Below are 27,815 nucleotides of genomic sequence, written 5' to 3'. Positions count from 1 at the left end.
TCGGAGCATTTTCGGAGCATGTTCTGGGTCCGTCAAAATTCGCAAAAGGTTCCCATGAGGGACCAATGTTCGTAGGGTTTTCGGAGTTCGAAAGACCTGGTTTGCCCGCGGTGACAGTAGTCATGGTAAGGTACTGTCTTAGAACGCCGCGCATCAACCTGAGGAGGCCGGATCTCCTTTCATGGACCGGCGAGCAACGTGACTGAGAGATACTTAGATGCTCAATGTGTCATTTGAACCTGTCAGTTGACTTCTGTAGTAGTGGTAACGTCTGTCAAGCTATGGATATGCTCCCATGTAACGGTACAGCATCGAGGTTGTTTATCGCCCGTAACACCCCGCATCATGCTCCATTATCGTCCTCACTTGCCGCGCTTTCTGAACCAGACGAGTGAATTGATTCTGAATCGCATTCGTAGTCCGGCCGCCTTCCCTCGTAGAACTCCCAGTCGCTCTCTTGGGTCGGGTCGACCTTGTGTAAAGTGTCACCGGTCTTGACGACGGCAGCCCATTCGCGCGCTGGGGCCGACAATGCGCAAGCAAAAGCATCAAGCATCGCGGCGTGGTCCGCGAGCCAGGGAAAGGGTACGAGCTCCGGCTGCTTCCAAGCTGAAAGCGAACTCGAAGGCGATGAACCCTTCCGACGTCGAGGTGGGCGGCATGGTCGGGCCATTGCATATATAGGGCCGCGATCATACTCCACGTGTCCTTCGTCAACCCTCTCCCTATGCTCCACGTAAGCGTAATGGTCGCGGCAAATCGAATTCAGCTCATCGAGCAGCCCGTCCAGAGGGGTACCGGTGTCAGAACGAAAGCGACCCATGACGCCGGTTCCTCCATTAGACATCAAGCTGGATTTCCAGCCACCGCCGACAGGCTCCTGCTTGTGTGTGTCATGCCAACTGTCGTACGTTGTCGCTATATAGCGCAATAATGGGCGGAGGTGGAGTTCCGGGGTGTAGAAACGGTGGCACATCCACCAAAGCACGTAGACGAAGGATTCCAGGTCGTCTTCGACTTCATGCTTTTTGGCGGGCTTCGACAGAAGCCTGGCAGACATAAATTGCCATGTACCCTTACGGCAAAACGTCAGTACAATGGAGGGGAGGGGTCGCTGAGAAAAGCACTCACTGCGCGACCAGGACGCGATGCTGTCACAGCGTTGATGAATTCTTCCGTTTGACAGACATCCCAACCATCCAGGATGCTGATCGTTATACACCCTCCAGGCGTGTCGACATCGTAGATGATCATATTGCGAGGGTTGATATCTCGGTGGAGAATGCGCACCTCCCATGCCTGTCTGTGTGCTGTGGAGATCGCATTCAGCACGAGTTACGTACATCGTATGACTCGAGCGATCCTCACCGTCTATAGCCTCGTAGAGATGGCTGGTGAGGAACTCTGCACTTTGGTGTGACTCCAGCGGGCAGCCAATCTCCTCTATGACAAGACGATAATGCCTCTGGACAGGCGGCTTACTCTTCGCCCCCCGATAGGCCGGCCAATAGTCCTGCGCGTACGTCGTTTGAACGTCGCCAGAGTCAGAGATCACACAGCCAGCAGCGATCGGCGTCGGTGCTTTCTGTACGCCGTTCCTTCTCAGCGTTGCCAGTGCCTCGCCTTCGGGGATCAGGCCAGGTGTATCGGGTCTCCAATAGTCCTTCACGACGACCAAGCGGTCCAGAGCCACCTCATAGGTGACGTAGCTTCTGTATCCTCGCCCGATAGGCCACTCGCTGGCATGAAAGGGTTTGCCGACGAGGAAACACGGTTCCTCTCCAGTCGGCATTCGGTCGTCAATAGTGTTGCGCGTCTTAATGATCATGTCGTCGAGGAGCGGTTTGAAGTCACGCTGGTCGACAAAGCTCTCGGCGGGCATCTTGACCTTGTACACAGGCCAACCAGGTTGACTGAGAGCGTCCTGGCGACACTTGTCGGCCCACTCATTCGGCGCTTGACAGGCCCGCATCGCGTCGATCTCCGCTTTTGTAGCAAGAGACACAGTTGGGTCGAATCCGCGTTGAACCTGTGTCATGCACGCGTACCTCCAGAAGACCATTTGTAGCGGCCGTGGGTCCTCTACAAAGTCGATTGGCGTCGAGACAACAGCGCCCGCCCTATCCCAGCGCACCACGCGCGCCTTGCCTTTGCAGACGTATATCGTGAAGCAATGGAGGCGATGTTGCCTTCGGAAAACCTTGGAGACACACTCGGCGAGGTATCCGAGAGAGCGATCGGCCTTACCATTTCCGCGTGGGTTGTAACGAAGGAATGACTCGGTCATGTCGTTCATAAACTCGAATGGCGAGGCTTTGTGGCGCATCTTGACTATGATTGCGAGCGATATCCACGCCCAGCGGGTACGCGCTTCAGGTGTATCCAGTACGGGTATGTCTTCTTCATATGCACCCCAGTCCGTGTTGTCCGTGTATGAGTCGGAGTCATCGTCGTCAGGGTCTGTGCAATCATTCACGGCGTCCTCGTGTGCGGGGTAGACAGAAACGTCGACTTTGAGGTAGCCACTGGGATCTTCGTCGTCCGTGTTGTCACGAAAATTGCCAGTATGCTTCGCGACTAGTCTCTCGCCTTCCGGGCAGTTGTCAAAGATAGGCTGGGCCATCTCGCACTAATACGCATGAGCAATAATGACGGATCTCGTACAGGTGCAACACGTACAATTTTCTGGCATACTAACCACCAGGACTTCCTTTCCTTCGTTTTGGCCTCGAGCGTGTCGACGGCATCACGCGCCAACGCCACAGGGAGGTCGGGACCCGGCATGAATCTCTCCATAAACTCGTCGAAAGGAAGTTGGGAGATATATGGCCGCAGCTCTGCGGCATACTCAGCCTTCCACACCATTGCGCCCTCTCGTAGTCTGTGTTGCAGAGTTATCAAACGTCGTAGGTCAGGAGTGAGGACGTGGTAGTTGGTGGATGGCGCGGGAGGGGTGACTCAGTTGAACTTGACCGTGGGACGCTGGATCTCCGATCTGTGTGGCCACAACGGTGGCTGCTGGCACGCGCCGGCCGCGCCAGATCTAGCGTCGCGGCCGACTCACAACAGTCCATTGCTTGTCATCTACTGTATCAGCATGTCTGTGAATCCAACAAGGATACCACCTGGACTGCAACATGATGGCCTGGAAGCGCTTTCTTTGCTGTGCCAGTCGGGTACCATGGATTGGTTGCCATTTGCTAAAGCGAAGCTGTACACGAATGCATTCGTGAGGCAAGACGGTAAGGTCAGTACAACACTACGTGCTCGGGCCATGCAGATAGCGGACGTTGAATGTATGATCCTCACTGGTCGTTCTCATTTTGCATGCGACCCGGCAGCTGCTCCTTGGCTACAAGAAGAGACGTTTTGGAAAGGGATTGTAGGTCCTTTCACACGTAGCCCATCAACAACTCATCGCCCAAGGCCCATCTTGAAGGTACAATGGCTTCGGAGGCAAGGTTGACAAGGGTGAAACGCCCGCCGAGGCAGCAGCGCGGGAGCTCGAGGGACGTCTCTGTTCGTCTGCTTGACCACTCAGAACTCCATGCTTATGCTGCTACACACTTCGCAGGAGGAAGCGGGAATAACAGCTCAGCTAGAACACAGGGCCACGTTGCTGTTCATGAGCCCCGAGATCACCGAGGCTGCTCATATCGAAGTCTACTACGCTGAGAAGTTCGAAGGCACGGTTACTGAGTGAGCGATGGCAGCGATGTCTTACAATCTTCTTGCTCACAATGGCATCGGCACGGCATAGGTCAGAAGAGATGCGACCGGAATGGTTCGCCATCCCGGACACGGAAGCCCGACATAAAGACGTCATCCAGAACCCCAAACAAGTAGACGATGCGTCTGGGCTGCGCTTCATCCCGTACGACAAAATGTGGGAGGATGACGCGCTATGGTTGCCCGCGTTTCTATCAGGTCATCGCTTCATCGGTCGCGCAGATGTTGGTACAGACGGTCATCTGCAGAAGTCGTGGTTCGCGTTGAAGTCGTGATATCATGTTCTCCGCCTACCTCGTCACTGTGTTCGCCCGAGAGTTCTCTCGCTGCTTTCTACTCATCATCGTTGACACATCAATACCAAGATCCATAGACTCAATACCATGCCCCAACGCTAGCCAATGCTTCCTCCAACGTCCCCAAAGCCGCCTTCTAGCTCTTGTCCGTCAACCCAGCTCGCCTCTACCATGATGCCGCCGGCATGCATTGGCCAGTGCGCGGACCACGGGCGGGGTGAGTGATAGGCATCGCTCGAATACTATCGCGTGGACTGTGTACTTGTAGGAGAGTGGTGAAGTGAGCGAACATTTTCGCAACTTGGGCTCACGGTCATGAGCGCGCGTTCAGCACCAAAACCGACCAACACAAAAAGCAGTCAGTCACCCGGCGACGCCGACTTGTCGACGACTGAGTCACGACTCGGAGGCTCAGTCCATGACGTCATGGCCATGATCGCCGCTCTGATGCGGCCGCGGATGTTGATCAGGGCATCAATTGCACTGGGCATTCGGACTTGGGATCTGCTCAGTGCTCTTGGACCGATGCACGGCAGAACAGTATCATGTATGTTTGAGGGTCAACCCGCCCGCTGGGGCTCTGGGGACGGCCGCCGCGCATCGCTTCGTAGGCCGGACGCGCTCAAACGCGGTCACGGTCTACCGTGACCATCCATATAAAGCGTCCCTCGAGCGGACAGCTTCTGAAGTTCGTTTGGACCCGTTCTACCGCGGCCGGTCAAGTGGGCACCATGCGTTCAGCGACACTCCCTTTGCTTACTGTCGCTCTTCTACTCTTCGTCATCCCCTCGTCGGCCAAAGCATCACGGCGCGACGACGCGGGCTTGACCACGCTCTCCGACAACTCGCCCGGGACATGGCCAGCGCGTACGCATCACATATCATGCCATTGCGCGTGTATACTGACCGAGCCGCGCACCCAGCCAACGCGACGGGCGGGAACGCGTGGACGGACGCGTTCTCCAGCGCGCAAGCCCTCGTCGCGCAAATGACACTTGAGGAGAAGATCACCGTCATCACCGGTCAGTCGGGTCGCTGCGTCGGTAACACGGGTGCAGTCGAGCGACTTGGTGTCCCCGCGCTCTGCCTGGAGGATGGGCCCGCGGGAGTGCGCCTCATCCAGGGTGCATCCCAGTTCCCAGCTGGACAGGCGGTGGCCGCGACATGGGATAGGGATTTGATCTACCAGCGTGGGCGCGCGATGGGCCAAGAGTTCTTCGACCAGTGAGTTTTGACTGGTGGAGATTTGGCAGCGGACGTTCACGCCTAGTGAAGGGGAGTAAACATCGCGCTTTCCCCTGTGACAGGCGGTCCGCTCGGACGCAGCCCGCGCGGCGGTCGGTGAGTTTCACTTGTCTCCACGGATATGCCATATGGTCTTAATACCTCTGTTATTAGCAACTTCGAGGGTTTCTTCGACGATCCCTATGGTACCGGTGAAGCTGCCTACCTGACAGTCAAGGGCGTGCAAGATGCCGGCGTTCTCGCTACATCCAAGCACTACATCGGCTATGAGCAAGAGACATTCAGGTCAGACTCGCTAGTCATTTCGCTAATCGTTTGTGAGCCATTCTGACATGAGATGCGCAGGAACTCCTTCAACCAACTGGAGTCGTACTCAGTCTTCCCTGTGAACGTGCAGGCTCCCATCTCGTCGAACATCGATGACAAGGCACTGCATGAGGTGAGTGAGCGTAGCAGAATCACTTTCCCACAATATATAACTAATATACGGGATAGTTGTACTTGTGGGGTTTTGCCGAAGCCGTTCGCGCTGGTACGGCCTATGTGATGTGGTAAGCACAACGTTGCGTGCAAGTCTGCTACATCGCTTACCACCAGTATCTTTCATAGCTCGTACAATGAGGTCAATCAAACTCATTCGTGCGCCAATGCCTACACCCAGAACAACATCCTGAAGGGCGAGGTGTGTAGACTTCCTAAATCGTATAATGCGAGCCAGTCTGACAACCCCATGTGTAGCTTAACTTCCAGGGCGGTATCATGTCTGATTGGGTACGTACATTACCGATCAAGTTTTGTCCACTGGACGCTAACCAGTGTTTCTAGGGAGGAGTGTGGGGTGATGCTGAGTTCATCAACGGCGGACTCGACATCTCTATGCCGGGTGTCGGTATTGGCGGCGTACTTGGCGCATGGTGGGGTGACGGCCTTATTCCCTACGTCCTGGACGGGACAGTTGCCGAGTCTCGAGTGGACGACGCGGTACGTCGAGGTCCTCAACGTGCTGGCCCCTTGCTGATCTCGGGCACTCGCAGGTCATCCGCCTCCTGACTCCCTGGATCTTCTCAGGTCAATCCGCGAACCCTCCTCCAGCAGTGACGTGGAACGTCGATCAGATTTTTTATCCAACGGAAGACGCCTACTGGCATGACGTGCGGAAGATCGAGACGATGGCGCTCATCAGGCAGATCGGCGAGGACTCTGCGACGCTACTCAAGAACGTGGACGGCGTGCTGCCATTGGGCACCCCCGGCGTCATCGCTATAATCGGAAGCGACGCAGGCTCCAACGAGCTGAGCGCCCTGAACGGCGAGGGCAACGCTCAGTTCCCGCGCTGGAACATCAACGGCACGTTGACTCTAGGCGGCGGCTCTGGCTGGGCGACCCCGCCGTACGTTGTTACACCGTATGAGGCGATCAACTATCGTGCGCGCAAGATGAACTCGCAGGCGTACGCGGTGTTCAACGACTCGGACTACGATGCGATCAGCACTACGGTCCAGAGCGCGGACGTTGCGATCGTATTCGTGAGTGCGTTCACGAGGGAGGGCGAAGATCGCGCTACCCTATACCTGTGAGTTGCCCCGTATCACGTCCGGTACTATGGCTGATCTCCAGTGACAGTGATCATGACGGCGAGACACTGATTCAGACGGTGGCGGCGAACTGCAACAATACCATTGTCGTGATGCAGTAGGTCCAACCATCAGCGCCGGTCGGAACATGCTGACGGGATCTAACCTCTAGTGCTGGTGGCCCAGTTCTGGTGGAAGAATGGATCGACAACCCGAACGTCAAAGCTGTTATCGCTGCTCATTTCCCTGGTCAAGAGTCTGGGGATGCCATCGCGAGCGTGCTCTTCGGCGACGTCTCACCGAGCGGCAAGCTCCCCTACACGATCGGTCACTCCCTCGACGAGTATCCACCTGACACCATTGTGGACGACCCGGTTCTCGCACCGCAAGCGTACTTCAGCGAGTCGACGCTGATCGACTACCGCTGGTTCAGTGCCCTGAGCATCACGCCGCGCTTCGAGTTCGGCTACGGTCTTTCCTACTCGACGTTCTTGTACAGCAATATCTACGTGCAGAGCGTTTTCGAGGCGGACAACAGTACTATCCAAAAGACAAACGAGCCATTCGAAGGGCATGACGGAAGCAATAGTTTGTATGATATCATCGCAGCGGTGACGGCGCAAGTCACGAACACTGGGGGTGTGGTCGCAAACGAAGTTGCTCAGCTGGTGAGTGCAGTGCACGTCATACATAATCCTGGCCAATTCCGGTGCTTGTTCTCCAGTATGCTACCTTCCCCGATAGTCTCGGCATCTGGTTGCGCGGCTTTGACAAGCTCAAGGGCCTTGCGCCCGGGGAGACACGCACTGTCACGTTCTCTCTTCGCCGAAAGGACCTTTCGTTGTGGAGCACGGAGAGGCAGCTGTGGTACATCCCAGAGGGAGATATTCAATTGCAGGTCGGCGCGAGTTCGACGAAGCTGTATCTGGTATGTCTACTTCGCCGTTCATTGTGCTTTTCTGGGCTGATGCGGGATACCACTCAATAGACGACTTCGTGGTCTTAATAATATCGCGATGCATCACACGACTCGACATTTGAGGTGTAGATACTAGAAGGGCCGTGGACTTTGTGTAATTCGTACGCGCGCACGCTTGTGCAAAACTAGTTTAAGTACTTATTAATCGCTACTTATTGGGTTTTAATATCAATCAGACCTGGTTGAAGAGATGTTGAGATCTTTCGTGCAGGAGCTCTGGAAGGTGCGGAGGCAAACCGACGGAGACTTGGCGCCTCCTGTGGCTCAATCTGTTTGTATGTATTAGGATTGCAAGCCTTTAGACAACATGCACAAATAAGGATTGGAATCCATTTAGCCACCGGCCAATAGCGCATGCGCGTCTCGGCATCTTGGCGGCGCTCACTAGGTAACTTACAACATCGCAACCCATAGGACTACGTACTAGACTACTAGCCCGAATGCTACTGTATTAAACGACCGCGAGAGTCGAGTGGCCGAGTACTACTGACGCCGGCCAGGATCTCGGCCACCCTAGGTAGTCGGTCACCGTCCTCTTTGTCTATTGAAACATATTCTGTAGTCACGGAATAATTACTAGGGTCTAACTAATTATCCTGTCTATCCATGTATCATATATGAAGTCCATATACCGAGAAGTGCAAGCTGGAAAAATCAATCCGTGTGGTGATGCCCATATTTGGCAATTCCCGGCTGCATATCCTGTACACCTTGACTGCATCCAGTCACTGTGCTCACAGCTCAGGCCCAGTGGCTGTTGAAGTATTGTGATAATGTCTGTGAGCGTCGTAGACACTCAACAGCCTCGTATAGGCTCATGTGCAACTACGTGGCCGACTTCATAGTTAACTCAGCCGCCAGTACTCTCGTCACAAAATCCCCTCCCATTGCCATCTCAATGACCCACAAATTCTTTGAATATTTTTACCGTATACCTAGGATGTTCTATCAAAGTTATAGACACTCACCCGGGCACTCAATGCACACATAGGCTCAGGGGGATGCATCAACTGCTTAGGTGGCCGAGATCCCGGCCGGCGTCAGTACTTATGTTAACCCTGCCCCGGTTAGATAAACCATGTAAAATAATAAGTAGTCATGGTAAATTTGCCGGTTAAAAACCATGGCCGCCTGGCGAAATGGCATCGCGTCTGACTACGACTGAGTAGATGACAAATCAGGAGATTGCAGGTTCGACCCCTGCGGTGGTCATATCGTTTTTTTGGTACTTGTTTGCCTATTCTTCGCCCTACAGACGTGCTGGAAACCGCTTGATGTTTCGGTGACCCCTAGATGGTAGACCTTCCTAAATTGGATAACATACCATAAATGGAAACTGCGACCATGCAAGATGGGTCCACGTGCGTCAAAACTTTGCTGGGAGTACCCAGTCCCGACTGTACCAGTACCACCTACGTGCTACTTTACGCCGTCCCACGATTCAGGCTGGCGCTGTTGCGCAGTGACATATGTCACCCATCTACTGTCTCAATCACTCTGGTCATTGAGAAGCGTTTGTTTCAGTAAGGTAGGCTTATCCTAAGGTGCGCACATAGCCTAATTGTGGTTGCGTACTATGTAACTATCAGATCATAGGTTGCGTGACTGCACAGTCGCAGCATCGTGTTCCAGTCACCGATGAGCAGGGCTTAAACGGAGGAGCGGCTATATAACATAAGTCATTCATGGCATCCTGTTGGCGGCTTCATCGGTACATATGTCAGTGAGATCAACGCATGGCTACAGTGCGCATCCCTTACTACCTACGAAGACAACCTTCATGTACAGCGATCAGAGTGCCATAGGAGCAGCCCACCGCGCATCATGAGTGAGGTTGGTCCCGGATCCACGGTCAGCGCCCACCGCCGACGTACACACGCAATGAGACCGACCACTCCATCAACATCCATAATTAAGTTAAGTAGATACACAAGATCCTCCAATATATGATGGTATGACAACTAAAAGTGACTTGAGCCTGGACAATGCGAGAGATCCGGGTCATATGCGCGTACACTATGTACAGAGCCAGCCGTCCTTCGGTACTTCGATTCCCGACCAAGCGTCGGGAAAGCGCTAGCATGAGTTGGGTGGCAGGAGACTATGCAGGGGAATCATGGTGGGATTGGGATCGAGACTACATGATGCACGGGGGTTCCGGGGTAAACGGGCAACAGACAGTGTGGGTCGTCAAGGGCTGCATGAGCATGTCGTAGAGTGGGGCGGGACGGTGAGGCGGGGCGTCGAGGCTCGGTATATGCTATGCGCACGATACACCGACCGGCCCTCGGAGTGGGCACACGGCCCCGTTGCGGCTACCACACCAGATCGCACGGGTAGCTGGAAGCGTGCAGCAACGCTACTGAGGCATCATAGCCTATGCAAGAAAACCGGGGTTCAGAGCTCCGGGGAGAGATCTGACATGGCAGTCGGCGGATCCGGAGAGCGACTGGCCGGCCGGTGGGGCCGCGAGCCGCCGCAGTGAAGAAGTTCTGTTGAAGCGGGAAGGGGGGAGGGGCAAACAAGGGATCGGCGGTTGGGTCACAGCAGTTTTGATCGACGCAGGTGTTCTCGGACGACCATATCTCGCACTGACAGATTCGTGAGTCCCAGCGCACTGCGGATACCAAGCTCGTCTACATACCACTGGCGATGATGCCCCCTGTCGTAGTCGTGTCCTACATATTACCGTCAGCACGCCTCATGCGGCATACTCTGCGCTACTCACAGTCACAGAGGTGCAGAAGCCATAGTACTTCCGCGGGATCGGCGAATACTCCCTATGTATTGCGTTGAACTTGCTCTTGAAGTCTACCGCGCCGAATCAGTACTTCCGTCGCACGACGCCCCAAGAGGCTCTCACATTTTTCCACAGCCTCAGACTCATTCGGCCGCTCGCCGAAACTCTTCACGTACTTCGCGAGCCGTATGCCCGAGCCGAGCTTCGACGCGAGGATGTCGCATTTGTTCAGGAAGAGCACGAGATCTACCCGGGCGAGCAGCTTGTTCGAGCAGACGGCCTTCCACAGCAGGACGCTGTCTTCCTGCATAGGACCGTCAAAGGGATGGAGCAACAAACGGCGCAGGCGACTCACTAGCCGGTTCACGCTCCGGTCTTCTGCGAGCGTCTGGTCGAAGCATGATATGGGCGCAAGGAAGATGATAGCATCGACTACCGGAGCAAGCTCAGTACCTCATCGAACAGCAAGGGCGCAGTTAACCGTACTGTCATCAAAGAAGGGAACCCAGGTTTCTGCCAATCTCAACTGTCAGTGCACACGTCCGGCGATCATATCGTGCGGAGGACTCACGCCGCTGCAAGAGGGATGAGATCGGGGCCGCAGGGGCATAAGCGTGGATCGCGTACCTGACTTCGAGACCCGCCGACGTCGATGATCCGCCACTGCGTGCCGCTCTCGGAGCCAGCCTCCATTTCGAACCGGTATTCGGACACGCCGACCGTTTTGAGACGCGCTTTCAGCACATCATCTACATAGCTAAATTTAATAACTCAGATACAGTACTGCAGAGGGGTACGCTCACCGTCAGAAGGTTGATAGCTCGGTGCCGTGACCCGCGGCAACTCATTCAAAAAGCTACGCCGTCGATCAATAGCCGCGCACAGATAACCGTACGCGACTCACAACCCAGGGCTTTCTTCCAGCCGGATCTTCCGCTTCTTCAATATCGATCGCACCGTCGGGTCGTGCCAGAGCGTCATCAAATCCGAGCTACACCGCCAGAGCACGCCCTGCACCTCCTCCGCGAGCTCCCGCTCCTCCCCGCCGACCGGCCCATGCCCGCCGCCGCCGAACGGGCCGATCCGCCAACCGCGCTTCCACGACCCGGGGCGCACGAAGACCTCGCCGGTGGTGTCCACGCGCGGCCGCTCCGGGAGGAACGGCGCGTCCTCGCTGGGCGGCACGAGCCGCGAGACAAGCAGCGCCTCGACGTGGTGCAGCGGCGCGAGGCGCGCGCGGATCTGGCTGAGGTGCGCGGGGAGCGTGGGCGCGGAGGGCGTCTCGGCCGAGTCGGTGTCTGATGCGGACGCGGAGTCGCCGTAGACGTTGTTGCGCGCGGAGTACATGCTGGGCGCGAGTCGCCGCGAGCCGAGCGGCGGCGAGGAGGTGGGCGAGGGTGGCGCGGACGGGAGCTCGTGCGGCCGGACGTCCGCGAGGGCGTCGAGGATGATGTGGATGGAGCGGATGAGATTGAGTTGGATGATCGAGTGCCAGTGGATGCGTTCCTCGCGGAAGGCAGACGGCGTGTAGAGCCGCTGGAACTCTGGAGCACCACATCAGCGCCTAGGCGCGGTAGAGAGACAAGGGAACTCACGTCGGAGCGTCGTGGACTTGCCTGCACGAGATGAGCAGGCGGAGAGGCAGCAGAAAACGCGTTCACGCACCTGACTCGCTCTGGCCGAGCAGAAGTAGCCTCACGACCTTCATCTTCTTCCTTGCGACACGCTCCTGCCGAATGCTCTCGTCAATCGCCAGACTGACTCGGCGCGCCTCCTCCTCCTGCGCAACCCGGCACGCCTTCTCCTCGGGAGTCTCGTCCAGCGGGGGCCGCAAGATGGCGTCGAGCGGGTCGTGGTCTGCAGGCTCGCGTGCAGGCATGGCTGGGAGGTGAGCTCGCGAGGCTGCGGGCGGAGGAGATGATGGGAGGAGGAAAGAGAGGGACGCCATCACAGCTTGGATTCATCACACATAAGTATGCACCCGGCGCCTGGATCAGACGCCCGCCATCAATCCATTCCTCGTTGGCACTCCGCCGGCCTCCGCACCCACCAGACACAGTGATGGGCCGCCGCAGGCCCCGGATGTCGTCCGGAGCGTGCCCGCCGCTGCTCGGGGCGGTCGCGCTGCCCGCCGGCCGACGCGCGCCGCGGCGGAGCCTTCTGGTCGCCGGATCTGCGCGCCATGAGGCCGGCCTCTGCGCCCGAGTGCTCCGCGACTCGGCGGCTTGTGCCTGATCACGATTGGAATCCGCCGGGAAGCTCAAGCCAGGCACCGAAGTCGTCCGCGTCCTCGTCTTCGACTTGTGCGCCGCCAGCAGCTCTGTAGTCGAAGCTCCGTGCATCAGGTATACCGTATAAAGCAGGAAAGGCAGGTTCCAGAGCCCGTGTACCAGCTGTAAAGGGGACAACTGCTGTCACGGCATGTGCACGTGCGAGACCATTGGGAGTAGTGGCCCTGACTATCGCGGAAGCAAATGGTCATACGAGAGCGTCAGACCGAGTCACTGGTTACAGCGATAGCATGTACGCACTAGTGCCGTTCCATCCAGCCACACTAATTAGTCTAGCGGCGTCGGACAAAACCACAGAGCGTGGGGCTCGGTATCGGCTGAGGTAACCGTTGTGCGCCTCCGATCGCATGGGCTTTGTAAACAATGTATCGGGCGCAGCGTCTCGTTGGGACGGCCTGTGGTTGACCGCGCTTTTCTGTGGTGCTATGCATGCAAGTCGGGCGCATTGTGTTGACGTACGAAATCCAACTGCGTCAAAGTGCAGCGAATCTACGCGCCGGGCCCGCCGCACACCCAACCTCAGGACGATGTGGCTCGAGATCAAAGAGGACAGAACATTCGCTCGGGCAAGAACGCATCTCATACGTGAGCATGCAGGTACTCAAGTCTTGTATTCTAGAACTGAGATACTCCACTATTGGACTATTTCCGGATGAGTCTCGTACATCAGCGTTTCCTAAACGGGATAGTGATCGTGAACCGAAACAACGGACGCTCATCTGGATAACGGGGTTGACGTCATCCTTTCAGCTGGTCTTCGGGAATCCGCCCACAGGCCGTGCAACATATCTGTACATTGGAGGGCAGTCAATACCTCATGTATGATATGTGCATCTCATTCTCTGCCTTGAGAATGCTGCAGATCCTCCCGAGTTCAATGCGGGATAGCTTGGCATAAAACACGTGCCACTGGGATTTGCACACAATATTACTCTGCGTCCCAGGTTTGCCACTTGACTCCAGCCTCTAGGACTGGACAAGTACTTACTGGCACTGGAATTGTCACGACTCACCGCGGAACAAAGTCGCTCACATACCAGTAAACCGCGGAGGTCTCTCCAAATGCATGCGTTTGTATACCATAAAACGCGGCCAGGGACCCGGAGTGCGATGCGCAGCAACCAAGCTAAGTAGTGGTAGGAGCTTATCCACGCCTGTGCGGCCAGAGTGCGGTGGTCCAGGGTGGTCCTTGACGGCGACAGCGTGCGTGCGACGCGCCTGACATTGCGAAATCCGAGGCTCTGTGGGTTTCTGGACTGGGGGAAATATGTCCGCGGCCATGCCACCGAATACCCGCTGGTGCTCTATACACAATACACGCATTCCGATGTCGATACGTGACCCGGAGACGTCTGCCACACCGTCTCTGTCTGCAGAATCAAGAAGGTGTGTGCCATGTACGCCGCCGTAGAGATACACATTACCTGGTCTACTACTATACTTTACGTAGCTGATACGGAGTCGGTTGGCGGGGATAGCAGACACAGAGACTCCTCCCCCAATCTTGCAGCCACTCTGCAGGCTCATCGGCGGGAGCAGCACTCACTCAATCATGCGGGCACCTGCCCTGTGCTTTGTGACGCTTGTAGCTGTCCCGCCTGGAGAACACCCCGTCGCAGTCCTCACACCTAACCTGGAAGAGCTTGAGGTGCAGTGTGGCGACGTGCTTCGCAAGGTTGCTAACAGGCTGCCCGCACCGACCGCCCCCGTCGTCCCACTGACATTTCACTTTTCCAGTACTGCCCCTCGCGAGGACGGAGGCCGGATCGTGATATTCTTCGAGGTGTTTCCGCACGGCCGGAATACTCGCCCGCAGAGAGTCTGGCGTGAGATGGGCACACGGACCACCGAAGAAGCAGATGGTGTCCACAGCATTGCGCTGCACGGCATCCCGCGTCACAGTAGGTCCCCTGCGCAGCATCAGCGTCTTATCTGATGAGGTTGCAGTGAAGGCAACATTCATAGGTACTCACTGTACAGCCAACGGGCACCCATAGGCCGGTTGATGGCACTCATCCGTTGCATTCGCGTAGTATGCCTCGATTGGAGGGTATTGTGCCGTTGCACTGACTTGCGGTCTACGAAGCGATCGACAATCAGCCACGGTACGATGAATGATGTGGACGCCCTACGTACTGGGCTCCTTCAGCAGGAGAGTCACAGGCGTCGTATGGGTAGCAGGGGAACTCCCAGGAATCCGGTGCATAACCCTTAGCTTCTGAGTACATCGTTCTGCTAGGCCACATAAATGGAACTCACCCATATAGTATCAGTCAATAGGCTACTCACCTTTCTCCCCCCAATACATAGCCAGCCGGACCCCCGGGCGTAGCGGGGTCGATCCATTGAGGCGGGGGCGCACAAGGACAGTCGAGGGCGCCGTCCTGGAGCCACTCGTCGAAGCTGGTATGATAGGCACAAGACATGTCGACGACGCAAGCGGAAGAGAGGTACGGTATGTGTAAATGGCTCCAGAGACGGTTATGTACCTGCGGAACGCTCACCTCCACTAGCGCTGCTGTCACTGGCCGACTCCGCCTCTATATCTGTTGCCGCCTCGTGGGCTCCGAGTCGAGGGGTACAGGACCATCACACGGAACCCTCGCGATGTCAAAGAACACTTGCTTCTTGACCAGTACCTATATCCAACTGACAGCGAGGCGCAGCAACCCTGTCTTCGCAGAAGTGCATGCATGCCTTGGACTTGGATGCCTTGCGCTCGGGCTGTGCGAACCTTGTATGCACGTCCTCGTGTGTATAGGTTAGGTTGTGCCGGACAATTCGGCGGTTTTGTCGAACCTTCCCTGGATACCGATGTCGACAGAGTCGATGTCTTCCATGCGAATATCTCAACACAGAACGTCATCTTCATACGAATGGAGCCTCTCGATTGCCTTCACCGGCGAAACGGTTCCCCTTGAGGCAGTGCTGTTCCTAGGCGCCAGCGCGTCACTGCTCGAAGCGTAAGTACTCTATTAGTATCACCGCGTTGAATCGCGGACGCCTTCATCCATATAATCCTGTGCGATACGGGAGGCCTTCTACCTGCGATGACCACTGAGTATAAGGTTTGCATCGCATAGTCTGACTGTTTACATTACCAAAACGCTTTGCATGGAATGCACTGGCTATAAGAAAACGCGCGACCCGCGTCCTGCAATGTCCAACCGCGGATGAATAAATCTGCATAGCATCAGGGTATTAGTTCCTCACAGTGATTGCATGTCACTGCGGGGCCCATGGAGAGACTCAACAAAAAGGGAACTTAAATAACGAGCACCGGCTATGTACAACCTGCCATACTGGAGCGATTAGAAGTCATACCCCTCCACCTTGAAGACTTTGCCGTAGTTCAGGTACCCCTCCATGATCTTCGCGATCCCCTCGGGTAGGCCCATACTCAACAAGGTGTACGAGATTTTGGCGTGCCCGTGTATTTGCCCGAGCCTGAAGACGCAGCGCGCTATTTGGGTTGGATACTGATACCGAACCATCAGTGATCAATGAAAGGTAGAAGAGTTGCCGTCCTCGGGCTCACCGTCATTTCGGTATATTCGCCCCACTGATACGCGGCAACGCGGATGGCGACCTGCAGTGTCCGCTGGATGTCGCCCTCCTCGGCATACATGTCGAGCAGCTTCGACCACGGCTTGTACGAGTACCGAGGAGAGTCAAGACAACGCGTGTACGCCTCCTTAGCTTCCTCCTTGTGGAACAGACGGGCGCCTAGATCGCCGAGGATCTCCCACTCAAGGGCCGTCTTCCGGTACGCAACATGCTGCGTTTTGAAGTGCGCGACCTCCGCACGGAAGATCGTCCAGATACGCAGGTCCTAGGAACACAGCCGTCAGACGGAGCGCTCGCGTCAGCATAGCATGAAGAGAGTATACCTCGTAAAGAACCATGAAGAGGTTATCCAGCCAGCGCTCGCAGAGACGCTTGTTGCTGAAGGAGAACGGCTCCTGGCCTGGGCCCCCGGATGAGTCTCCGTCCTGTGCACCGTCCCCCGAGCCAGCAGCAGCCTGCACAGGCCTCTCCAACACGTCAGCAGCAGCCTGGCCCATCCCATTCTCTATTGCCTCCCCATTCCCGTTCACCGCCTTTTCAGAGTCTGCCCCCTCCGCCTGCTCTACTTCGGCCTCAACCTCAGCCTCGGCTTCCGCCTGGGCCTGGGCCCGCTCGCGGTCGCTCTCCGTCGAGATCCGGATAAGTGGGATCCCATTCGGGCTCGCTTCCGCTGCAAGCCCTTCAGACTCGCCTACCGCAGACGCGTTCTGTGAGTGCCCCGGGGACACCATCCCGCGCGTCGACGCGTCGTCGTCGGCCTGCGCCTTCGACACGAGCGTCGCGCTGTCGGGGAGGGACGCCTCGCGCTTCGGGAGGCCGTTCGCGGTCGTGGGGGTGGCAGCAGGCGTGTACGTGCGTACGTCGGCTTGCGCCTTCTGCATCCGGTACTCTTCCTCCATGACGAAGACGGAGCTCCGCGTCTTGAGCAGTTCGTCCCACCCGATTTGTGAGACGAGGCGAGTAAGGAGCGCGTACGCGCGTGACCAGGTGCCGCGCAGGCCCGGTGCGGGCAGGCGGAGGAGAGCGGGGTCGGCCTAGAGGCAATGTGAGTGGGGGTCTAGCAACGAGAGTATCGATGTACTGACCTCGTCGTCTTCTGTTTTGATCCGCTCAGGGAGGATCTCGACGATCTGGCCTTTCGGCGGAAGGTGAACGCGGGCGGCGGTCAGATTACGATGTGCGTCTCGGCCGTTGTAGGTGAACATAGGACATGAGTTCAGCGTCAGAAGCGCCTGTGCACACATGAGTCTAATTACTGTCGCGAGTTAATGGCCACCTACGGAGTCAAATTGTCCGAGGTCAATGTACAACTCGGTCAGCTTCTCCCATGTCACGAACTCGCTGGGTGCGCAGTTGACGGCTTGCTTCGCCAGCTTGAGCGCCCATTCGTAGTTACCTTTTGAGCGGAGGAATTCACATTGCGCGTGCAGGAGAGTGTAGGACTGCGGTGTTTGTTTGATCGCGGCTGCCATGATCTGTACTGCTTTGACTTCCTCGTCTGTGACCAACCACATTAGACGCGCGGGACAGAGAAGGAGAGGTACACGCACTCATGCCGATGTAGCTCCGCGCAAGTAAAGACGAGAGTTCGGGCTCCTTCGCGCTCAGCTTCTCGAACAGGTTCGCGGAGTGCTGATACCGCCCGCTGTCACCGAAGTACTTCATGATAGCAGATGTAAGGTGGTTCGAGACAATGGTCGCGACCTGGATCTCGGGCTCCGAGCCAACCTGCCAGCCTGTCCCACCATCCTTAGCGGCACTCTTTACATTGTCTAGACTCCGACCCACCTTTGCTGAAGAGGGTCTCGGCGGCCTGGAGGAAGCGCAGCTCACCCTCAGGTGTGGTAATCGGGTCGAGCTTGCGGTAAGCATCCAGCCAATACGCGGAGTCATCAGAGTATAGGATCGCTCGTAGGATAGCGGATAGGTAAACCTCTTGCCACATGTCTTGCGTGTCTTGGTTGAGATCGTGTCTACACCGTGCACGTTAGCGGGGAGGCCATGATACGCCATGTTATCGTTCACGGAGGCAAGATGAAGGACACTGTCGAAGGTAGACATAGCCTATAGAGATGGCGTCCGGCAGCCGAGGCTGGATGACTCACTGCTGCTCCCGGAAGAGCACCACTTCGCCATCCTACTCAACGAAGTCAGAAACAATACAGCTTTGTGGGTCCTCGCAAGGTGTGAAACGTGTGCACCGGGGTTCCCTGGACCCAAAGCCAAGCTCGGACTACAATCGCACTCGGGCATGTTTTTGACCCCTTTCTGCACAAACATGCCTGTCATGACACCGGTTCACAAGGGTCGCTCATCATCGGGGCAAGGCTCGTCCAGAACGCAGCGGCCCGAGAGCTCTAGCGCTCTGTGGCACAACCTACGAGACCCAACCGCCTAGGAAACTCGGCGTGGCTTCACGGACGACTCCTGTTCAGTCGACCGTCATGTGTTCATATGCAAACTACAGTTCCGCCTGGGAGAGAGCAAACCAGTACGAGAACGCAGACAAGTACTCACCTCTCGCCACGCAGATCGACAATATACGCGTTTACGCCACCGGGTATCTTGACGTCGACGCGTACGTCGACGCGCGAGAACGCATTGAAGCAACTGGAGCACACTAAGTGTGATGGATGAAGGACTCAGAGACAGTACCACGCACCAATAGCACCCATTCCGGACCTTCCAAGCCGAGCCCTTCGAGAACCAACCCGAGTCGTCTTCAATAGCGTATGTTAGGGAGTTGATGTAGGCAGCAAGAGAGGCTGAGGACGATGCATCGACACCGGACACATAATGATAAGATCCGAGCTGTAGTTCATCGTCGCGGGTCAATATGATTGAGGACGGCTACGAACGCGGTACGGTATGACACCGGAGCACTCACGTCGCGCTGCCCATTCCGCCCAGTGCTCTTCATGACATGGCACAAGTCTGGGGGTCCAAGCTCTCTCCACGTAGCTGTTGATGCTGGTCAACCTCCGAACATATCGCCAAAAACGCGGTTGTTACTGACATAAAGCTTCAGTACGCGCGGATAGTGCTTCGCCAACATCGACCTGTGCCGCGCCCTCGCAATTGAGTCTCGCGTAGACCCTCTAGCCCGTGACATTCCAACACACCTCAAATATCTCCGGAACGTCTTTGAAGGCCGCATCCGCCATTGCGGCGTAGTGTTAGGAGGTATGAGCTCAGCGTGGTCGTGGTCGTGCTGCGTCCAGCCAGCGTGGTGGCGCGTCCGGGCGCGACGGCGGCGGCCAAACAAACACACCACCACCTACACCACCACGCTCATTCAAACTGCCATTATCGCTCGAAGCTCGACGCTGCCCGCTTCCCCTTGCGCTCGTCGTACCCCCACCTTCAAAGCGTCTTTCGGGTCTACTTAGTTACGATTGCTGAGAGCGGTGGACATCGGCCTGCATGTCACGCAGCTGCTTGGGCATGGGAGTGAACTCGGACTTGTTCTGGATGCTTCATGTTGATTATCTGCAGACCTAGCAGCTGCGTGACAGACCGCGCTGCGCAGAAACACTCATGGGACATTGTCTGGTATGTGTGGCTTCTACTCTACATATCTGGTTATGCACTTGTGTTGTACCGCGTTCGCGGGGTTGCGGTGCTCGTCTGTTTCGACAAGCACATATGCATGTACACGCATGTGCGTTCGAGGCCTACTTTAAGTGATGCATGGGCTGTCTGGTGACTTATCGAACCGTTATAGGTGCTCCTGTTGACTCAGGCGGTGTATGTCAGAGTCGGGACGATGAGCGTAATGTCCTCATTCAAGTTACAGTGGCCGGTTACTCTGAACCTAGTGCCCCAACCAACGTCACAGAATGTGCGTGTCCAGTCATCAACATCATCGGAAGCAATATGCACACAATGCCGGCGAATCCACCGTCCGATTCCAGGTCATGGTATGATCGAACATGTTGCGATGCGTGTTCGAGGTTCTGGAGCTCTGGTCTGACGCTATTGGTTGACTTCCAGTGGAGGTGGTTCTCCTTGTCGTCTCTCGCCTGATCACCCATTGGCTCCCACAGTGGCATCGCATTCAAATGGTACTCAGAGCAGTCTGGGCTTGTCCACTGGGACCCTTGAATCTAGACAAACTCGAAGCCTCTTTCCTATCGCACTTTCCGGAGGACTCCTGGCATGCGTCGCTGTGCGAAGATTGGTTGACTGTCGCGCACCCATCGGAGCGCGCACCCTCTGTACACCAGGTGGGTCTAGGCAAGCTATATCTACGATCCTCCTTAACAAGCACTGCGGGCAGGTCTGACTGTTGATTTCCATTGGCTAAAGTAACACTTAGATCCGTCCCCGGCCTGTTGTCTATTAGTTTCGACAGTTGCATCGCTCAAGACTAGCACCGAGAGCAGCCTAGATCTGTCCACCGAAAGCCCTGTGTTCCAGTTGTGAGAGCCTCGAAACCCTTTGCGCTACTAGCCTAAAGGACCCATGTTCTGTTGAGTAATGATTGGTGACTTCCCTTGCGAACTCGTTGGATGATGTATGATGCAGGCGTGGTACGGATCACGTCCACCGTCCGAGTCTATCCACAACTGACTCGGTGGATTCCTCACCAGGCTCGTCTGTCAGGCCCTTTCGTCCACCGGTACCCACTACCACCAAGATCGATTCCGTTCGCAGCCTCCCACCCTCTCTAGCGAGACAATTCAGTATGCACTCGAGACACCAAGAGGTGGACGAGTCAGGATTGTGCTCGAGGTACTTAACGCACCGTCAACGCTTGGCTTCTCACCCCGCCTACCATCTATGATACCGCAGCGACATGTACAACTTCACTACACCCTCCCAGCTCTACATCCCGCTTGATCACACTCGACAAGCGACGCGGAACGCTGCAGCTTCCCGTCCTCACAATCCTCCCGTCGTACAGTGGCCTAGCATGCCTCCGGGTCTGTCCACCGCTGTGACACAGGACTTCATCGCGCCCTTTGGGCACATGCCCGCAGGCCCCGCTGCGTGAGTAATGCATGGCTTCTCCTTGCTATGTACGCTGAGACCCAAGGTCTACCCGCAGTGCGACGTCTATGTCAGCCAGTAATGGGGGCAACGTCAACTATCAAGGACTCGGAGGAGTCTGGATGAGTCCCACAGCGCAGTACAACGGCGACCCGCAAGCGCTAGCGCCGTAAGTTGTTTGAGAGGGTTGGCACCTTAAGTGGGTCATTGATCGTCATGCAGATGGTCGCCTGCAGTGCAAGCACCGCCATACGATCCAGTACAAGAGCGTGCAACGGGTCTGTACACGACCTTTATGTATCCGTGGGTCACGTTTAGTACCCAGGCACCACATGTGCTGCCCGCCGATGGCTACGCTGTAGATCCCGCACTTGAAGCTGCAGTCGCGGCGGCACTGTGCTTCTACGGCGGTCCCTGCTTCCACCTCTCTCAGGATGACGTAGACAAGAAGATGAGGGGCTTGCGCCATCACCTCAAGCAGTGCCACGCGCACCAGTTCAATGTTGGCCGCCGCGCCGGTGGCACGCGGATCATCTGTCAATGGGCCGCCGATGGACAGCCGCCATGCAAGGTGGATGTTCAAGACATGTATTACCTCGCCAAGCACATTTGGACGAAGCATCTCAAGGGCATGCAGGTTAAGTGCGACGTTTGCGGTGACGTGCTTTCGCAGAAATTCGCGCTCAACCGGCACAAGAACCGGCATCACAGCAAGTAAGATAGAGTAGACGTCCGAATCTTGAGAGTTCCTGTACCTACTACATATATGCCTAGATCTCTACAAAAGCCTGTAGTCTCACAATATGTATATCTTTTGCAGCTCAGTTGCGTCTGAATGGCAGTCATTCGTAGTCTATTTAGATCTATTGTCTCTTGCGCGTGACAACAAGCAACAGTCGATGAACACCGGAGGTACACAGCAGGTGTTTCGGTCCATGTGTAACTTGGCTCTTATGTGAGTTTAGTTTAGATGCCTACGGAGCCGGTCATGTTGTACCAAGAAAGGATACCTACAACACAGTATGCTACAGCAACACTTGAGATAGCACTGAAAATGACAAGCCCAAACACGTCACATCATAGATCATGTCGTAAATCATACCGTCACCCCTTCATGGCAGCCTCTCTGGCACACAGCAGCGAGTGCCTACGCCTTCTCATCGACGCTGTCGTCCTCCTTACCAGCGCTGATCTTCTCGGCGAGCGCCTCCTCATCGCCCTCGTCACCGACCTCGCCGTTCCACCCGTTCTCCGCGAGGTAGCGGAGCCACTTCACATCCTCGTCCGCAAGGTCGGCGCCGGTCAAGTCCGGCACGAAGAAATAGGTAACGAGCACGCCGGCGACGCCGCAGATCGCCGCAATGATGAATGTCCACCTGTGCGGGCATGAGCGGATGGTCGCAGAAGACGGATCAAGAGATGGCTCAGACGCACCGTTTGCCGAGGTTGTTCTCGATTGGTGTGAACGCCTGCGTGCCGATGGCCGCGCCTGTCTTCCCAATAGCGGCCGACAGACCATAGCACGTCCCCCGAATCGCAGTTGGGTACGATCTACGACAAATCCGGAGGCGCACTTCGTCAAGCTTGTCCTGAACATTCAGTGATCATACGTACTCAGCGCTAATGAGCCCAAGCATATTTCCGGGGCCCATGTTCCCCGAGGACTGCATCAAGCCATAGCTACAGGACGTATGCACCGTGAGATGGATGGCTCCGGCGTACTCAGATAGAACGAGGATCCACGTACAAAATGATGAACAAGGGAACGATCTTGGTGATCTTGTCGTATGACAATCCAATGATCAGCCCTGCCGATGGCGATTCGATGGACCGACATGCAGAGATCAACACAGATCGTCATCGAAGGGTGTATTCAGCGAGGGCAATTGACACCGGGAAAGAGGCGCAGTCAGATACATCAACGCCCACAACGCAGATCCGCTGGAGAAGATACCCACCGAAAACGAGGTACCCACTGAACCCAAGGATCATCTACATGCACCCACCACGACCCACCCGCTTAGCACCCTCGGCGAAATCGAGCGGCGATAGGAACGCACCGTATTCCGCCTGCCGAACGGATTGCACAACGCCGCGCCCACGAACACGCCTACGCCGCATGGATCAGTAGCTCGTTTGCACATACTGATGGACGAAGTCCTCCATGATGTGGACCACGCAGGGACCACGAGATAATGAATTGAGGAAGGGAGACGTACCCGGCAAGGCGATTGCCCCAAGGAGGAGCTGCCACTCTGCTGTCGACCTGATGCTGCCATCATGAATGACGCTCGAGATAATTGTACCCGAGAACACGCCATTTGGGAAGGTCACCTACAGACCACGGCTCAGCATAAGTACAGATTCCGATTATGGTGAGCCGGAATAGGGGGGGAAATGAATAGAAAGGGGGGACAATAGACGTACAAAGTCGTAGAGGAACCACGCGCCGCACGTCCCGATGAGTGGGCGCCAATAGCGCTTGATGGCGAGCCAGTAGGGCACGCGGTCTGAATGCGATGGGGTCGTCAGTACGGATATTGAAACATTTATGGAGCCTACGCACGCTTGATCGCAGACTCGCGGAATCTGTAGACCGAGGGTCAGTGACGTATGGTACGAGAAGTGAGGGACGTGACTTACAGCTTAGGCGAAAGCATGCGCATCCGAAAGTAGAACACGGTGAGCGGGAGGAGGACGCCGATCCCGAAGCATACTCGCCAGACGGTCTCGAGGTGGTCCTCGCCTGCCGCGCTGAGCACAATCAGGAAGACGCACACCGCGAGCGGTCCGCCGAACTGCAGGCCGGACTGAGGTCAGAGAGCGGCAGCTAGCCGGGTTGCTGGTTGGAGACTTACGCTGAGCACGAAGTTTGTGACCATGATGAAGACTGTAGGTGGACGGGTTGCCAGTGAGAACGAGAGCCGAGGAGGGGGTGATGTGTAGTACCTGGTCCACGGTTCTTGGCCATCTTCTCGTTCGCGGCCTCGCTTGCGCTTGTTGAGCTCGCGGGATACTCTCCGCCGACACCCTAGCACACGAGCCCATGATCATTAACTCGAACCGCAGCGAGAGAAACCTGGATGCGAGAGATAACGCACCACGCCAGTAATACCGCGCGCAATGGCGACGAACCACAGCAAACCACTGACGCTCCCGTGTGCGCCGTGTGCAGCCGTGGCGAGTATCGCACCGATGACGATGAGGAGCGTCGTGATGACCAGAGCGGCTTTCCGCCCGATACGGTCGCAGATCAAGCCAACGAAAACCTGACCGATGATCTCGCCTGTATGATACTCGTCAGCCGTGGCAACCCGTGAACAGATACCGAAGATGAGATCTTCGCTCGCTGGGAGGAGGATGATAATACTCACCGACTAGAAGCGCGTTCGAGACGCGGGTGGACACGGTGGACGTGTATTCCGCTGCGTATAGCTTCTTGTACACGACCTACAACAGACGCACATATCCGAACCGTTAGCTGCCGTCAATTTCCCGCCGTAGATCCCTTGGAACATAGGGCTCGACCCTCAGTGACAATAAAGGAACGAAACAAACGAACAAATGGCAAGATCCCCCGGATCCCCATCTAGCGACGTACTCACATTCGTCATCGTCATAAGGTTGTTTTGATCTTCATTACAATGGCAGGAGTCATGAGTTGATCAGCCAACAAATCCAGATATGAGAACAATGTCAGAAAACCCGACTGGCCGCCATAAATACCGGCCGTAGGACGTCGACCTTGGGATCAACCAAGCATCATCGTCCACCGCTTCGCCAGTGTGAAGGGCTAGTGACCAGCACCACTATGGAGTAGGGCGCGCCGGGTTTTCGACAGTCGAGGACAGTCGAGCCTGGACACTCACAACCATCGGATATGAGCCCAAACGCGGCAGCGGCAATGGTGAAGTACGCGCTGAGCCTGGCCTTCTTGCTCATCTTGCTGTCCTCCGGATCTCTCGTAGCTCTTGTATCCAACGCGGGCACCGCGCTGATGGCCTCCCTCGTGGTCTGCTTCTCTGCGTCGTCCGACATCTGGCACGCTTGGAGTTGAGGTAGTCCGTGGGGCAAAAGGCTGCAACACCAGTCCTGCAGTGCAGTTGAGCAAGGACTGAACAAAGACCGAGCGACTTGAAACGCACTGATGGGTTCGGTGAGGCTTTATACCCGCACGCGTGAAACAGAAGGCCCCAAGACGGTGGTGCTCGGATGCCGGAGAGAGGGCCAGGTCGCGCGACTCGGAGAGAGTTGCGCCTCTTATCCACAGCAGGACAGGGACGGCCCAGGGACAGAGGCAGACCCGTGCGCTGCTTGTCGTATGGCTGCACAACACACGTGCACCGCCCGCCCCAATCCCAGTCGGGCGCCTGTGCGGGGTCGGCGCTCGGGATCTCGATGTCGATCATGATCGCAGGAAGACCCACGTGCAAGGAACCTCGGAGCCGGAATGGGACGGCAATGGGCGCCTGGATGGCGGGCGTCGTTCACGCCAACGTTGCTCGCCCGACTGGCTCAGCCAGGGCAGCCCCTGTCAGTACATCGCAGCAAATAGCACGCAAAATGCGGAAGAGGTCCGGCAGAGATTGCGAGCTAGCGCCGCATATCCATTTCTAGCATTCAGTAGACTCGGGCGTGGTCGAGACCTCTGAAAAGCACGCCAGTAGAGTACTATTTCGATGATGCCCGGCGCTGTGTGGTAGCGAGGGTTAGTCGGAGCTTGTCAGGGCCTAGGGGTACATGTTGAGGGCAGGAGCGCTCGTAGGGCAACACAAGGAGTGTGGGTGATCCTGCACGAGAGGAGAGGTAGGATTCACCGGTACTGAGGTCCACGGACTGGCAAGGCGGAGGAAGTGCAGTTATTCGGCCTCTTCGGCCTGGTCCATAGGCTGGAGGGTACGCCGTTCAAAGGAGGATCGTGCAGCATTGGCTGGTTAGCGGGTGGAGTACGCGGCTGTATCTCGGAATTCATAGAGTCCTCGTACCTTAAAATGACTGATATTCGATCGTTGCATGTATGTCGCGGTGTGATGCCGACGGGTCTGAATGAACTGAAGTGTCAATGATCGCAATTGTCCGCGTTGTAGCCAGCTACAGAATGACAAGCGAAGATGCAAGTGGACCTATCGAGTATCTGCAAGATGATTAGTATAGACACCGCCATATGCCCCGAACGTAGAATATAGCCAGAGTGGATGGAAAGGAGGTGGTCTGAGGTATGGAAGTGCATTTGACGAGCGTGAGAAGGGCCGCGAAAGAAGGAAGTGAGATGGGAGTGCGCGACAGATCTTATACATGCCTTGGGAAATCGTGTTTGATTCCTCATAATGGATAGTAATCAACGACTCTCCCGTGGTCACTCACAACTCCAAAGTCTTCACGACCATAGGCGGAGTGAGCGTCGAGGCACTGGGAGGCATGTGAGACAATTAGCGAGGACCTGAAGAGATTGAGTTTTGGATTGTGCACGCGCATTGTCTGCCAGAGAGGCCAAACGACGCTGAGCTTCTCTCGGACTGCGACATCGCTCAGCGGGCGGCTCGACTATCCATCTCCCCACACTACTCCCACAGAAGAAGCATGGGGACACTGACTCGGAATCTCAGCGGACTTGTCATTCGTCTTCACCATTGTACACATATGTAGCTGCGGCGGTCGACTTGCCGATACTGTGAGAGAGAACGATGTCCGAGAAGCCGCATAGCAGATGCCGTTGTCCTTGATATCGCTGGACATACTAGTAGTACATCGCATGACACTCGTAAGCCTTCCCCAGCTGATCATGAAGGGCGACGTGCCAACTGAGGATGACGATGCATGAGCTGAAAGACAGATGAAGCGGTCATGAAACTCTTGATACTGCGATTGTGGCATTGTCTGTTTAAGCCCAGAGTTTGTGTGAAACTGAGGGCAGTAAAAACTCGCTATGCCGCGCTTCGTCCAAGCCAAGGACACTGGCTTGTAAGTGCAAGAGCAGCTCACGGGCGCAGTGGGTCCATTGTAGTCATTCGGTAGTCAATGACATGGACCAGATAGCCGGGGGCGACACAAGTCCACGCAAGAAGAGTCCATGACAATTGAAGGAACGGCCGCGACGCAACAACCAAGCGTGTATCTGCATGCGACATACTTCCGCCGCACTCGCAGAGAAGCCACTGTATGGTCACCTATGGGCAAAAGAGATCACTGTGCCGAACATTGAGGTTGCACGGTATGGCACATACCATTCAAGGAACAGCCGTGTAGACATGTGCAGCGTTCCGTCACACGGCTTGTGAGCCGTAAACCTTCGACTGGCTCGCATGGCTTCCGAGAACCTTGGTGAGGTGCTGTGAGGTGCTATGGCCTGCCCGCTGCCCGCCCAGCGCTCAGGCATTCCTGTCATGTTCAATGGCGCCGTGT

The 27,815-nt window shown here is 56.2% G+C and overlaps 8 protein-coding genes and 1 non-coding gene across 9 annotated transcripts; 4 read left to right on the top strand and 5 right to left on the bottom strand.

The window, feature by feature from the left end:
• Window positions 1-219: 219 nt before the first annotated feature.
• On the bottom strand, window positions 220-2,930 carry C8Q71DRAFT_117894 (uncharacterized protein). The gene is made up of 4 exons (XM_047916366.1): window positions 2,680-2,930; window positions 1,369-2,629; window positions 1,132-1,310; window positions 220-1,075 (listed from the first exon to the last, which is right to left on the bottom strand). The coding sequence occupies exons 1-4, from the start codon at window positions 2,863-2,865 to the stop codon at window positions 344-346; spliced, it is 2,358 nt and encodes a 785-aa protein (XP_047777826.1). The 5' UTR covers window positions 2,866-2,930; the 3' UTR covers window positions 220-343.
• Window positions 2,931-3,118: 188 nt separating this feature from the next.
• C8Q71DRAFT_812065 (uncharacterized protein) lies at window positions 3,119-4,323 on the top strand. Its single transcript, XM_047926067.1, has 5 exons — window positions 3,119-3,247; window positions 3,342-3,382; window positions 3,440-3,519; window positions 3,582-3,699; window positions 3,761-4,323. The coding sequence occupies exons 1-5, from the start codon at window positions 3,182-3,184 to the stop codon at window positions 4,002-4,004; spliced, it is 549 nt and encodes a 182-aa protein (XP_047777825.1). The 5' UTR covers window positions 3,119-3,181; the 3' UTR covers window positions 4,005-4,323.
• A 208-nt stretch (window positions 4,324-4,531) lies between these two features.
• C8Q71DRAFT_765681 (glycoside hydrolase) lies at window positions 4,532-8,014 on the top strand. The gene is made up of 14 exons (XM_047924141.1): window positions 4,532-4,892; window positions 4,949-5,249; window positions 5,301-5,366; window positions 5,424-5,555; window positions 5,616-5,709; window positions 5,766-5,821; window positions 5,880-5,952; window positions 6,009-6,041; window positions 6,096-6,251; window positions 6,305-6,843; window positions 6,894-6,962; window positions 7,017-7,512; window positions 7,569-7,772; window positions 7,833-8,014. The coding sequence occupies exons 1-14, from the start codon at window positions 4,757-4,759 to the stop codon at window positions 7,848-7,850; spliced, it is 2,373 nt and encodes a 790-aa protein (XP_047777824.1). The 5' UTR covers window positions 4,532-4,756; the 3' UTR covers window positions 7,851-8,014.
• A 934-nt stretch (window positions 8,015-8,948) lies between these two features.
• C8Q71DRAFT_t92 lies at window positions 8,949-9,035 on the top strand. The gene has a single exon. It is a non-coding gene; the product is annotated as a tRNA-Arg (tRNA).
• A 1,329-nt stretch (window positions 9,036-10,364) lies between these two features.
• On the bottom strand, window positions 10,365-12,442 carry C8Q71DRAFT_859020 (G-alpha-domain-containing protein; the record flags this gene model as incomplete). Its single annotated transcript, XM_047927581.1, has 11 exons — window positions 10,365-10,414; window positions 10,468-10,501; window positions 10,552-10,634; window positions 10,687-10,867; window positions 10,919-10,995; window positions 11,050-11,076; window positions 11,196-11,312; window positions 11,367-11,419; window positions 11,468-12,107; window positions 12,159-12,179; window positions 12,229-12,442. 11 exons carry the CDS (start codon window positions 12,440-12,442, stop codon window positions 10,365-10,367), a joined length of 1,497 nt encoding a protein of 498 aa, XP_047777823.1.
• Window positions 12,443-14,137: 1,695 nt separating this feature from the next.
• On the bottom strand, window positions 14,138-15,454 carry C8Q71DRAFT_765668 (uncharacterized protein). The gene is made up of 5 exons (XM_047924140.1): window positions 15,359-15,454; window positions 15,144-15,257; window positions 14,991-15,086; window positions 14,828-14,932; window positions 14,138-14,764 (listed from the first exon to the last, which is right to left on the bottom strand). Exons 3-5 carry the CDS (start codon window positions 15,080-15,082, stop codon window positions 14,401-14,403), a joined length of 561 nt encoding a protein of 186 aa, XP_047777822.1. The 5' UTR covers window positions 15,083-15,086; window positions 15,144-15,257; window positions 15,359-15,454; the 3' UTR covers window positions 14,138-14,400.
• Window positions 15,455-15,922: 468 nt separating this feature from the next.
• On the bottom strand, window positions 15,923-19,661 carry C8Q71DRAFT_765665 (chaps-domain-containing protein). Its single transcript, XM_047924139.1, has 12 exons — window positions 19,544-19,661; window positions 19,438-19,480; window positions 19,309-19,382; window positions 19,084-19,232; window positions 18,939-19,031; window positions 18,210-18,394; window positions 17,972-18,157; window positions 17,702-17,919; window positions 17,507-17,653; window positions 16,745-17,455; window positions 16,393-16,686; window positions 15,923-16,333 (listed from the first exon to the last, which is right to left on the bottom strand). The coding sequence occupies exons 1-12, from the start codon at window positions 19,583-19,585 to the stop codon at window positions 16,166-16,168; spliced, it is 2,310 nt and encodes a 769-aa protein (XP_047777821.1). The 5' UTR covers window positions 19,586-19,661; the 3' UTR covers window positions 15,923-16,165.
• A 1,369-nt stretch (window positions 19,662-21,030) lies between these two features.
• On the top strand, window positions 21,031-22,225 carry C8Q71DRAFT_117581 (uncharacterized protein). The gene is made up of 3 exons (XM_047916365.1): window positions 21,031-21,413; window positions 21,472-21,582; window positions 21,636-22,225. Exons 1-3 carry the CDS (start codon window positions 21,220-21,222, stop codon window positions 22,129-22,131), a joined length of 801 nt encoding a protein of 266 aa, XP_047777820.1. The 5' UTR covers window positions 21,031-21,219; the 3' UTR covers window positions 22,132-22,225.
• A 26-nt stretch (window positions 22,226-22,251) lies between these two features.
• On the bottom strand, window positions 22,252-25,809 carry C8Q71DRAFT_765651 (MFS general substrate transporter). The gene is made up of 17 exons (XM_047924138.1): window positions 25,559-25,809; window positions 25,283-25,505; window positions 25,019-25,047; window positions 24,788-24,863; window positions 24,515-24,699; window positions 24,363-24,444; window positions 24,272-24,303; window positions 24,057-24,211; window positions 23,980-24,002; window positions 23,841-23,923; window positions 23,633-23,747; window positions 23,474-23,523; window positions 23,372-23,405; window positions 23,161-23,221; window positions 23,028-23,093; window positions 22,848-22,964; window positions 22,252-22,789 (listed from the first exon to the last, which is right to left on the bottom strand). Exons 2-17 carry the CDS (start codon window positions 25,449-25,451, stop codon window positions 22,561-22,563), a joined length of 1,506 nt encoding a protein of 501 aa, XP_047777819.1. The 5' UTR covers window positions 25,452-25,505; window positions 25,559-25,809; the 3' UTR covers window positions 22,252-22,560.
• Window positions 25,810-27,815: the final 2,006 nt, after the last annotated feature.

The sequence above is a fragment of the Rhodofomes roseus genome (assembly GCF_022264815.1).
Source record: "Rhodofomes roseus strain CIRM-BRFM 1785 chromosome Unknown C8Q71scaffold_13, whole genome shotgun sequence".
Lineage (NCBI taxonomy): Eukaryota > Fungi > Basidiomycota > Agaricomycetes > Polyporales > Fomitopsidaceae > Rhodofomes > Rhodofomes roseus.
This window is presented reverse-complemented; position numbering and strand designations above follow the sequence as displayed.

Coding starts and splice junctions, on each gene's coding strand:
- C8Q71DRAFT_765651 (XM_047924138.1), bottom strand. CDS start 25,451: ATGTCGGACGACGCAGAGAAGCAGACCACGAGGGAGGCCATCAGCGCG. Junction 24,212..24,271: donor TCACAAACTTCGTGCTCAGC/GTAAGTCTCCAA, acceptor TCCGGCCTGCAG/TTCGGCGGACCGCTCGCGGT. Junction 22,790..22,847: donor GAGAACAACCTCGGCAAACG/GTGCGTCTGAGC, acceptor ATGCCCGCACAG/GTGGACATTCATCATTGCGG.
- C8Q71DRAFT_117581 (XM_047916365.1), top strand. CDS start 21,220: ATGTACAACTTCACTACACCCTCCCAGCTCTACATCCCGCTTGATCAC. Junction 21,414..21,471: donor ATGCCCGCAGGCCCCGCTGC/GTGAGTAATGCA, acceptor GTCTACCCGCAG/TGCGACGTCTATGTCAGCCA. Junction 21,583..21,635: donor GACCCGCAAGCGCTAGCGCC/GTAAGTTGTTTG, acceptor ATCGTCATGCAG/ATGGTCGCCTGCAGTGCAAG.
- C8Q71DRAFT_812065 (XM_047926067.1), top strand. CDS start 3,182: ATGGATTGGTTGCCATTTGCTAAAGCGAAGCTGTACACGAATGCATTC. Junction 3,383..3,439: donor AGACGTTTTGGAAAGGGATT/GTAGGTCCTTTC, acceptor CCCATCTTGAAG/GTACAATGGCTTCGGAGGCA. Junction 3,700..3,760: donor TTCGAAGGCACGGTTACTGA/GTGAGCGATGGC, acceptor GGCACGGCATAG/GTCAGAAGAGATGCGACCGG.
- C8Q71DRAFT_117894 (XM_047916366.1), bottom strand. CDS start 2,865: ATGGTGTGGAAGGCTGAGTATGCCGCAGAGCTGCGGCCATATATCTCC. Junction 1,311..1,368: donor TCTCTACGAGGCTATAGACG/GTGAGGATCGCT, acceptor CGATCTCCACAG/CACACAGACAGGCATGGGAG. Junction 1,076..1,131: donor CATCGCGTCCTGGTCGCGCA/GTGAGTGCTTTT, acceptor TTTTGCCGTAAG/GGTACATGGCAATTTATGTC.
- C8Q71DRAFT_765681 (XM_047924141.1), top strand. CDS start 4,757: ATGCGTTCAGCGACACTCCCTTTGCTTACTGTCGCTCTTCTACTCTTC. Junction 5,367..5,423: donor CGCAGCCCGCGCGGCGGTCG/GTGAGTTTCACT, acceptor CTCTGTTATTAG/CAACTTCGAGGGTTTCTTCG. Junction 6,844..6,893: donor GATCGCGCTACCCTATACCT/GTGAGTTGCCCC, acceptor CTCCAGTGACAG/TGATCATGACGGCGAGACAC.
- C8Q71DRAFT_765665 (XM_047924139.1), bottom strand. CDS start 19,585: ATGGCGGATGCGGCCTTCAAAGACGTTCCGGAGATATTTGAG. Junction 19,032..19,083: donor GTCCGGAATGGGTGCTATTG/GTGCGTGGTACT, acceptor AGTGTGCTCCAG/TTGCTTCAATGCGTTCTCGC. Junction 16,687..16,744: donor TCTTCATGGTTCTTTACGAG/GTATACTCTCTT, acceptor CTGTGTTCCTAG/GACCTGCGTATCTGGACGAT.
- C8Q71DRAFT_765668 (XM_047924140.1), bottom strand. CDS start 15,082: ATGTACTCAGAAGCTAAGGGTTATGCACCGGATTCCTGGGAGTTCCCC. Junction 14,933..14,990: donor TCTCCTGCTGAAGGAGCCCA/GTACGTAGGGCG, acceptor ATCGCTTCGTAG/ACCGCAAGTCAGTGCAACGG. Junction 14,765..14,827: donor GGGTGCCCGTTGGCTGTACA/GTGAGTACCTAT, acceptor GATGCTGCGCAG/GGGACCTACTGTGACGCGGG.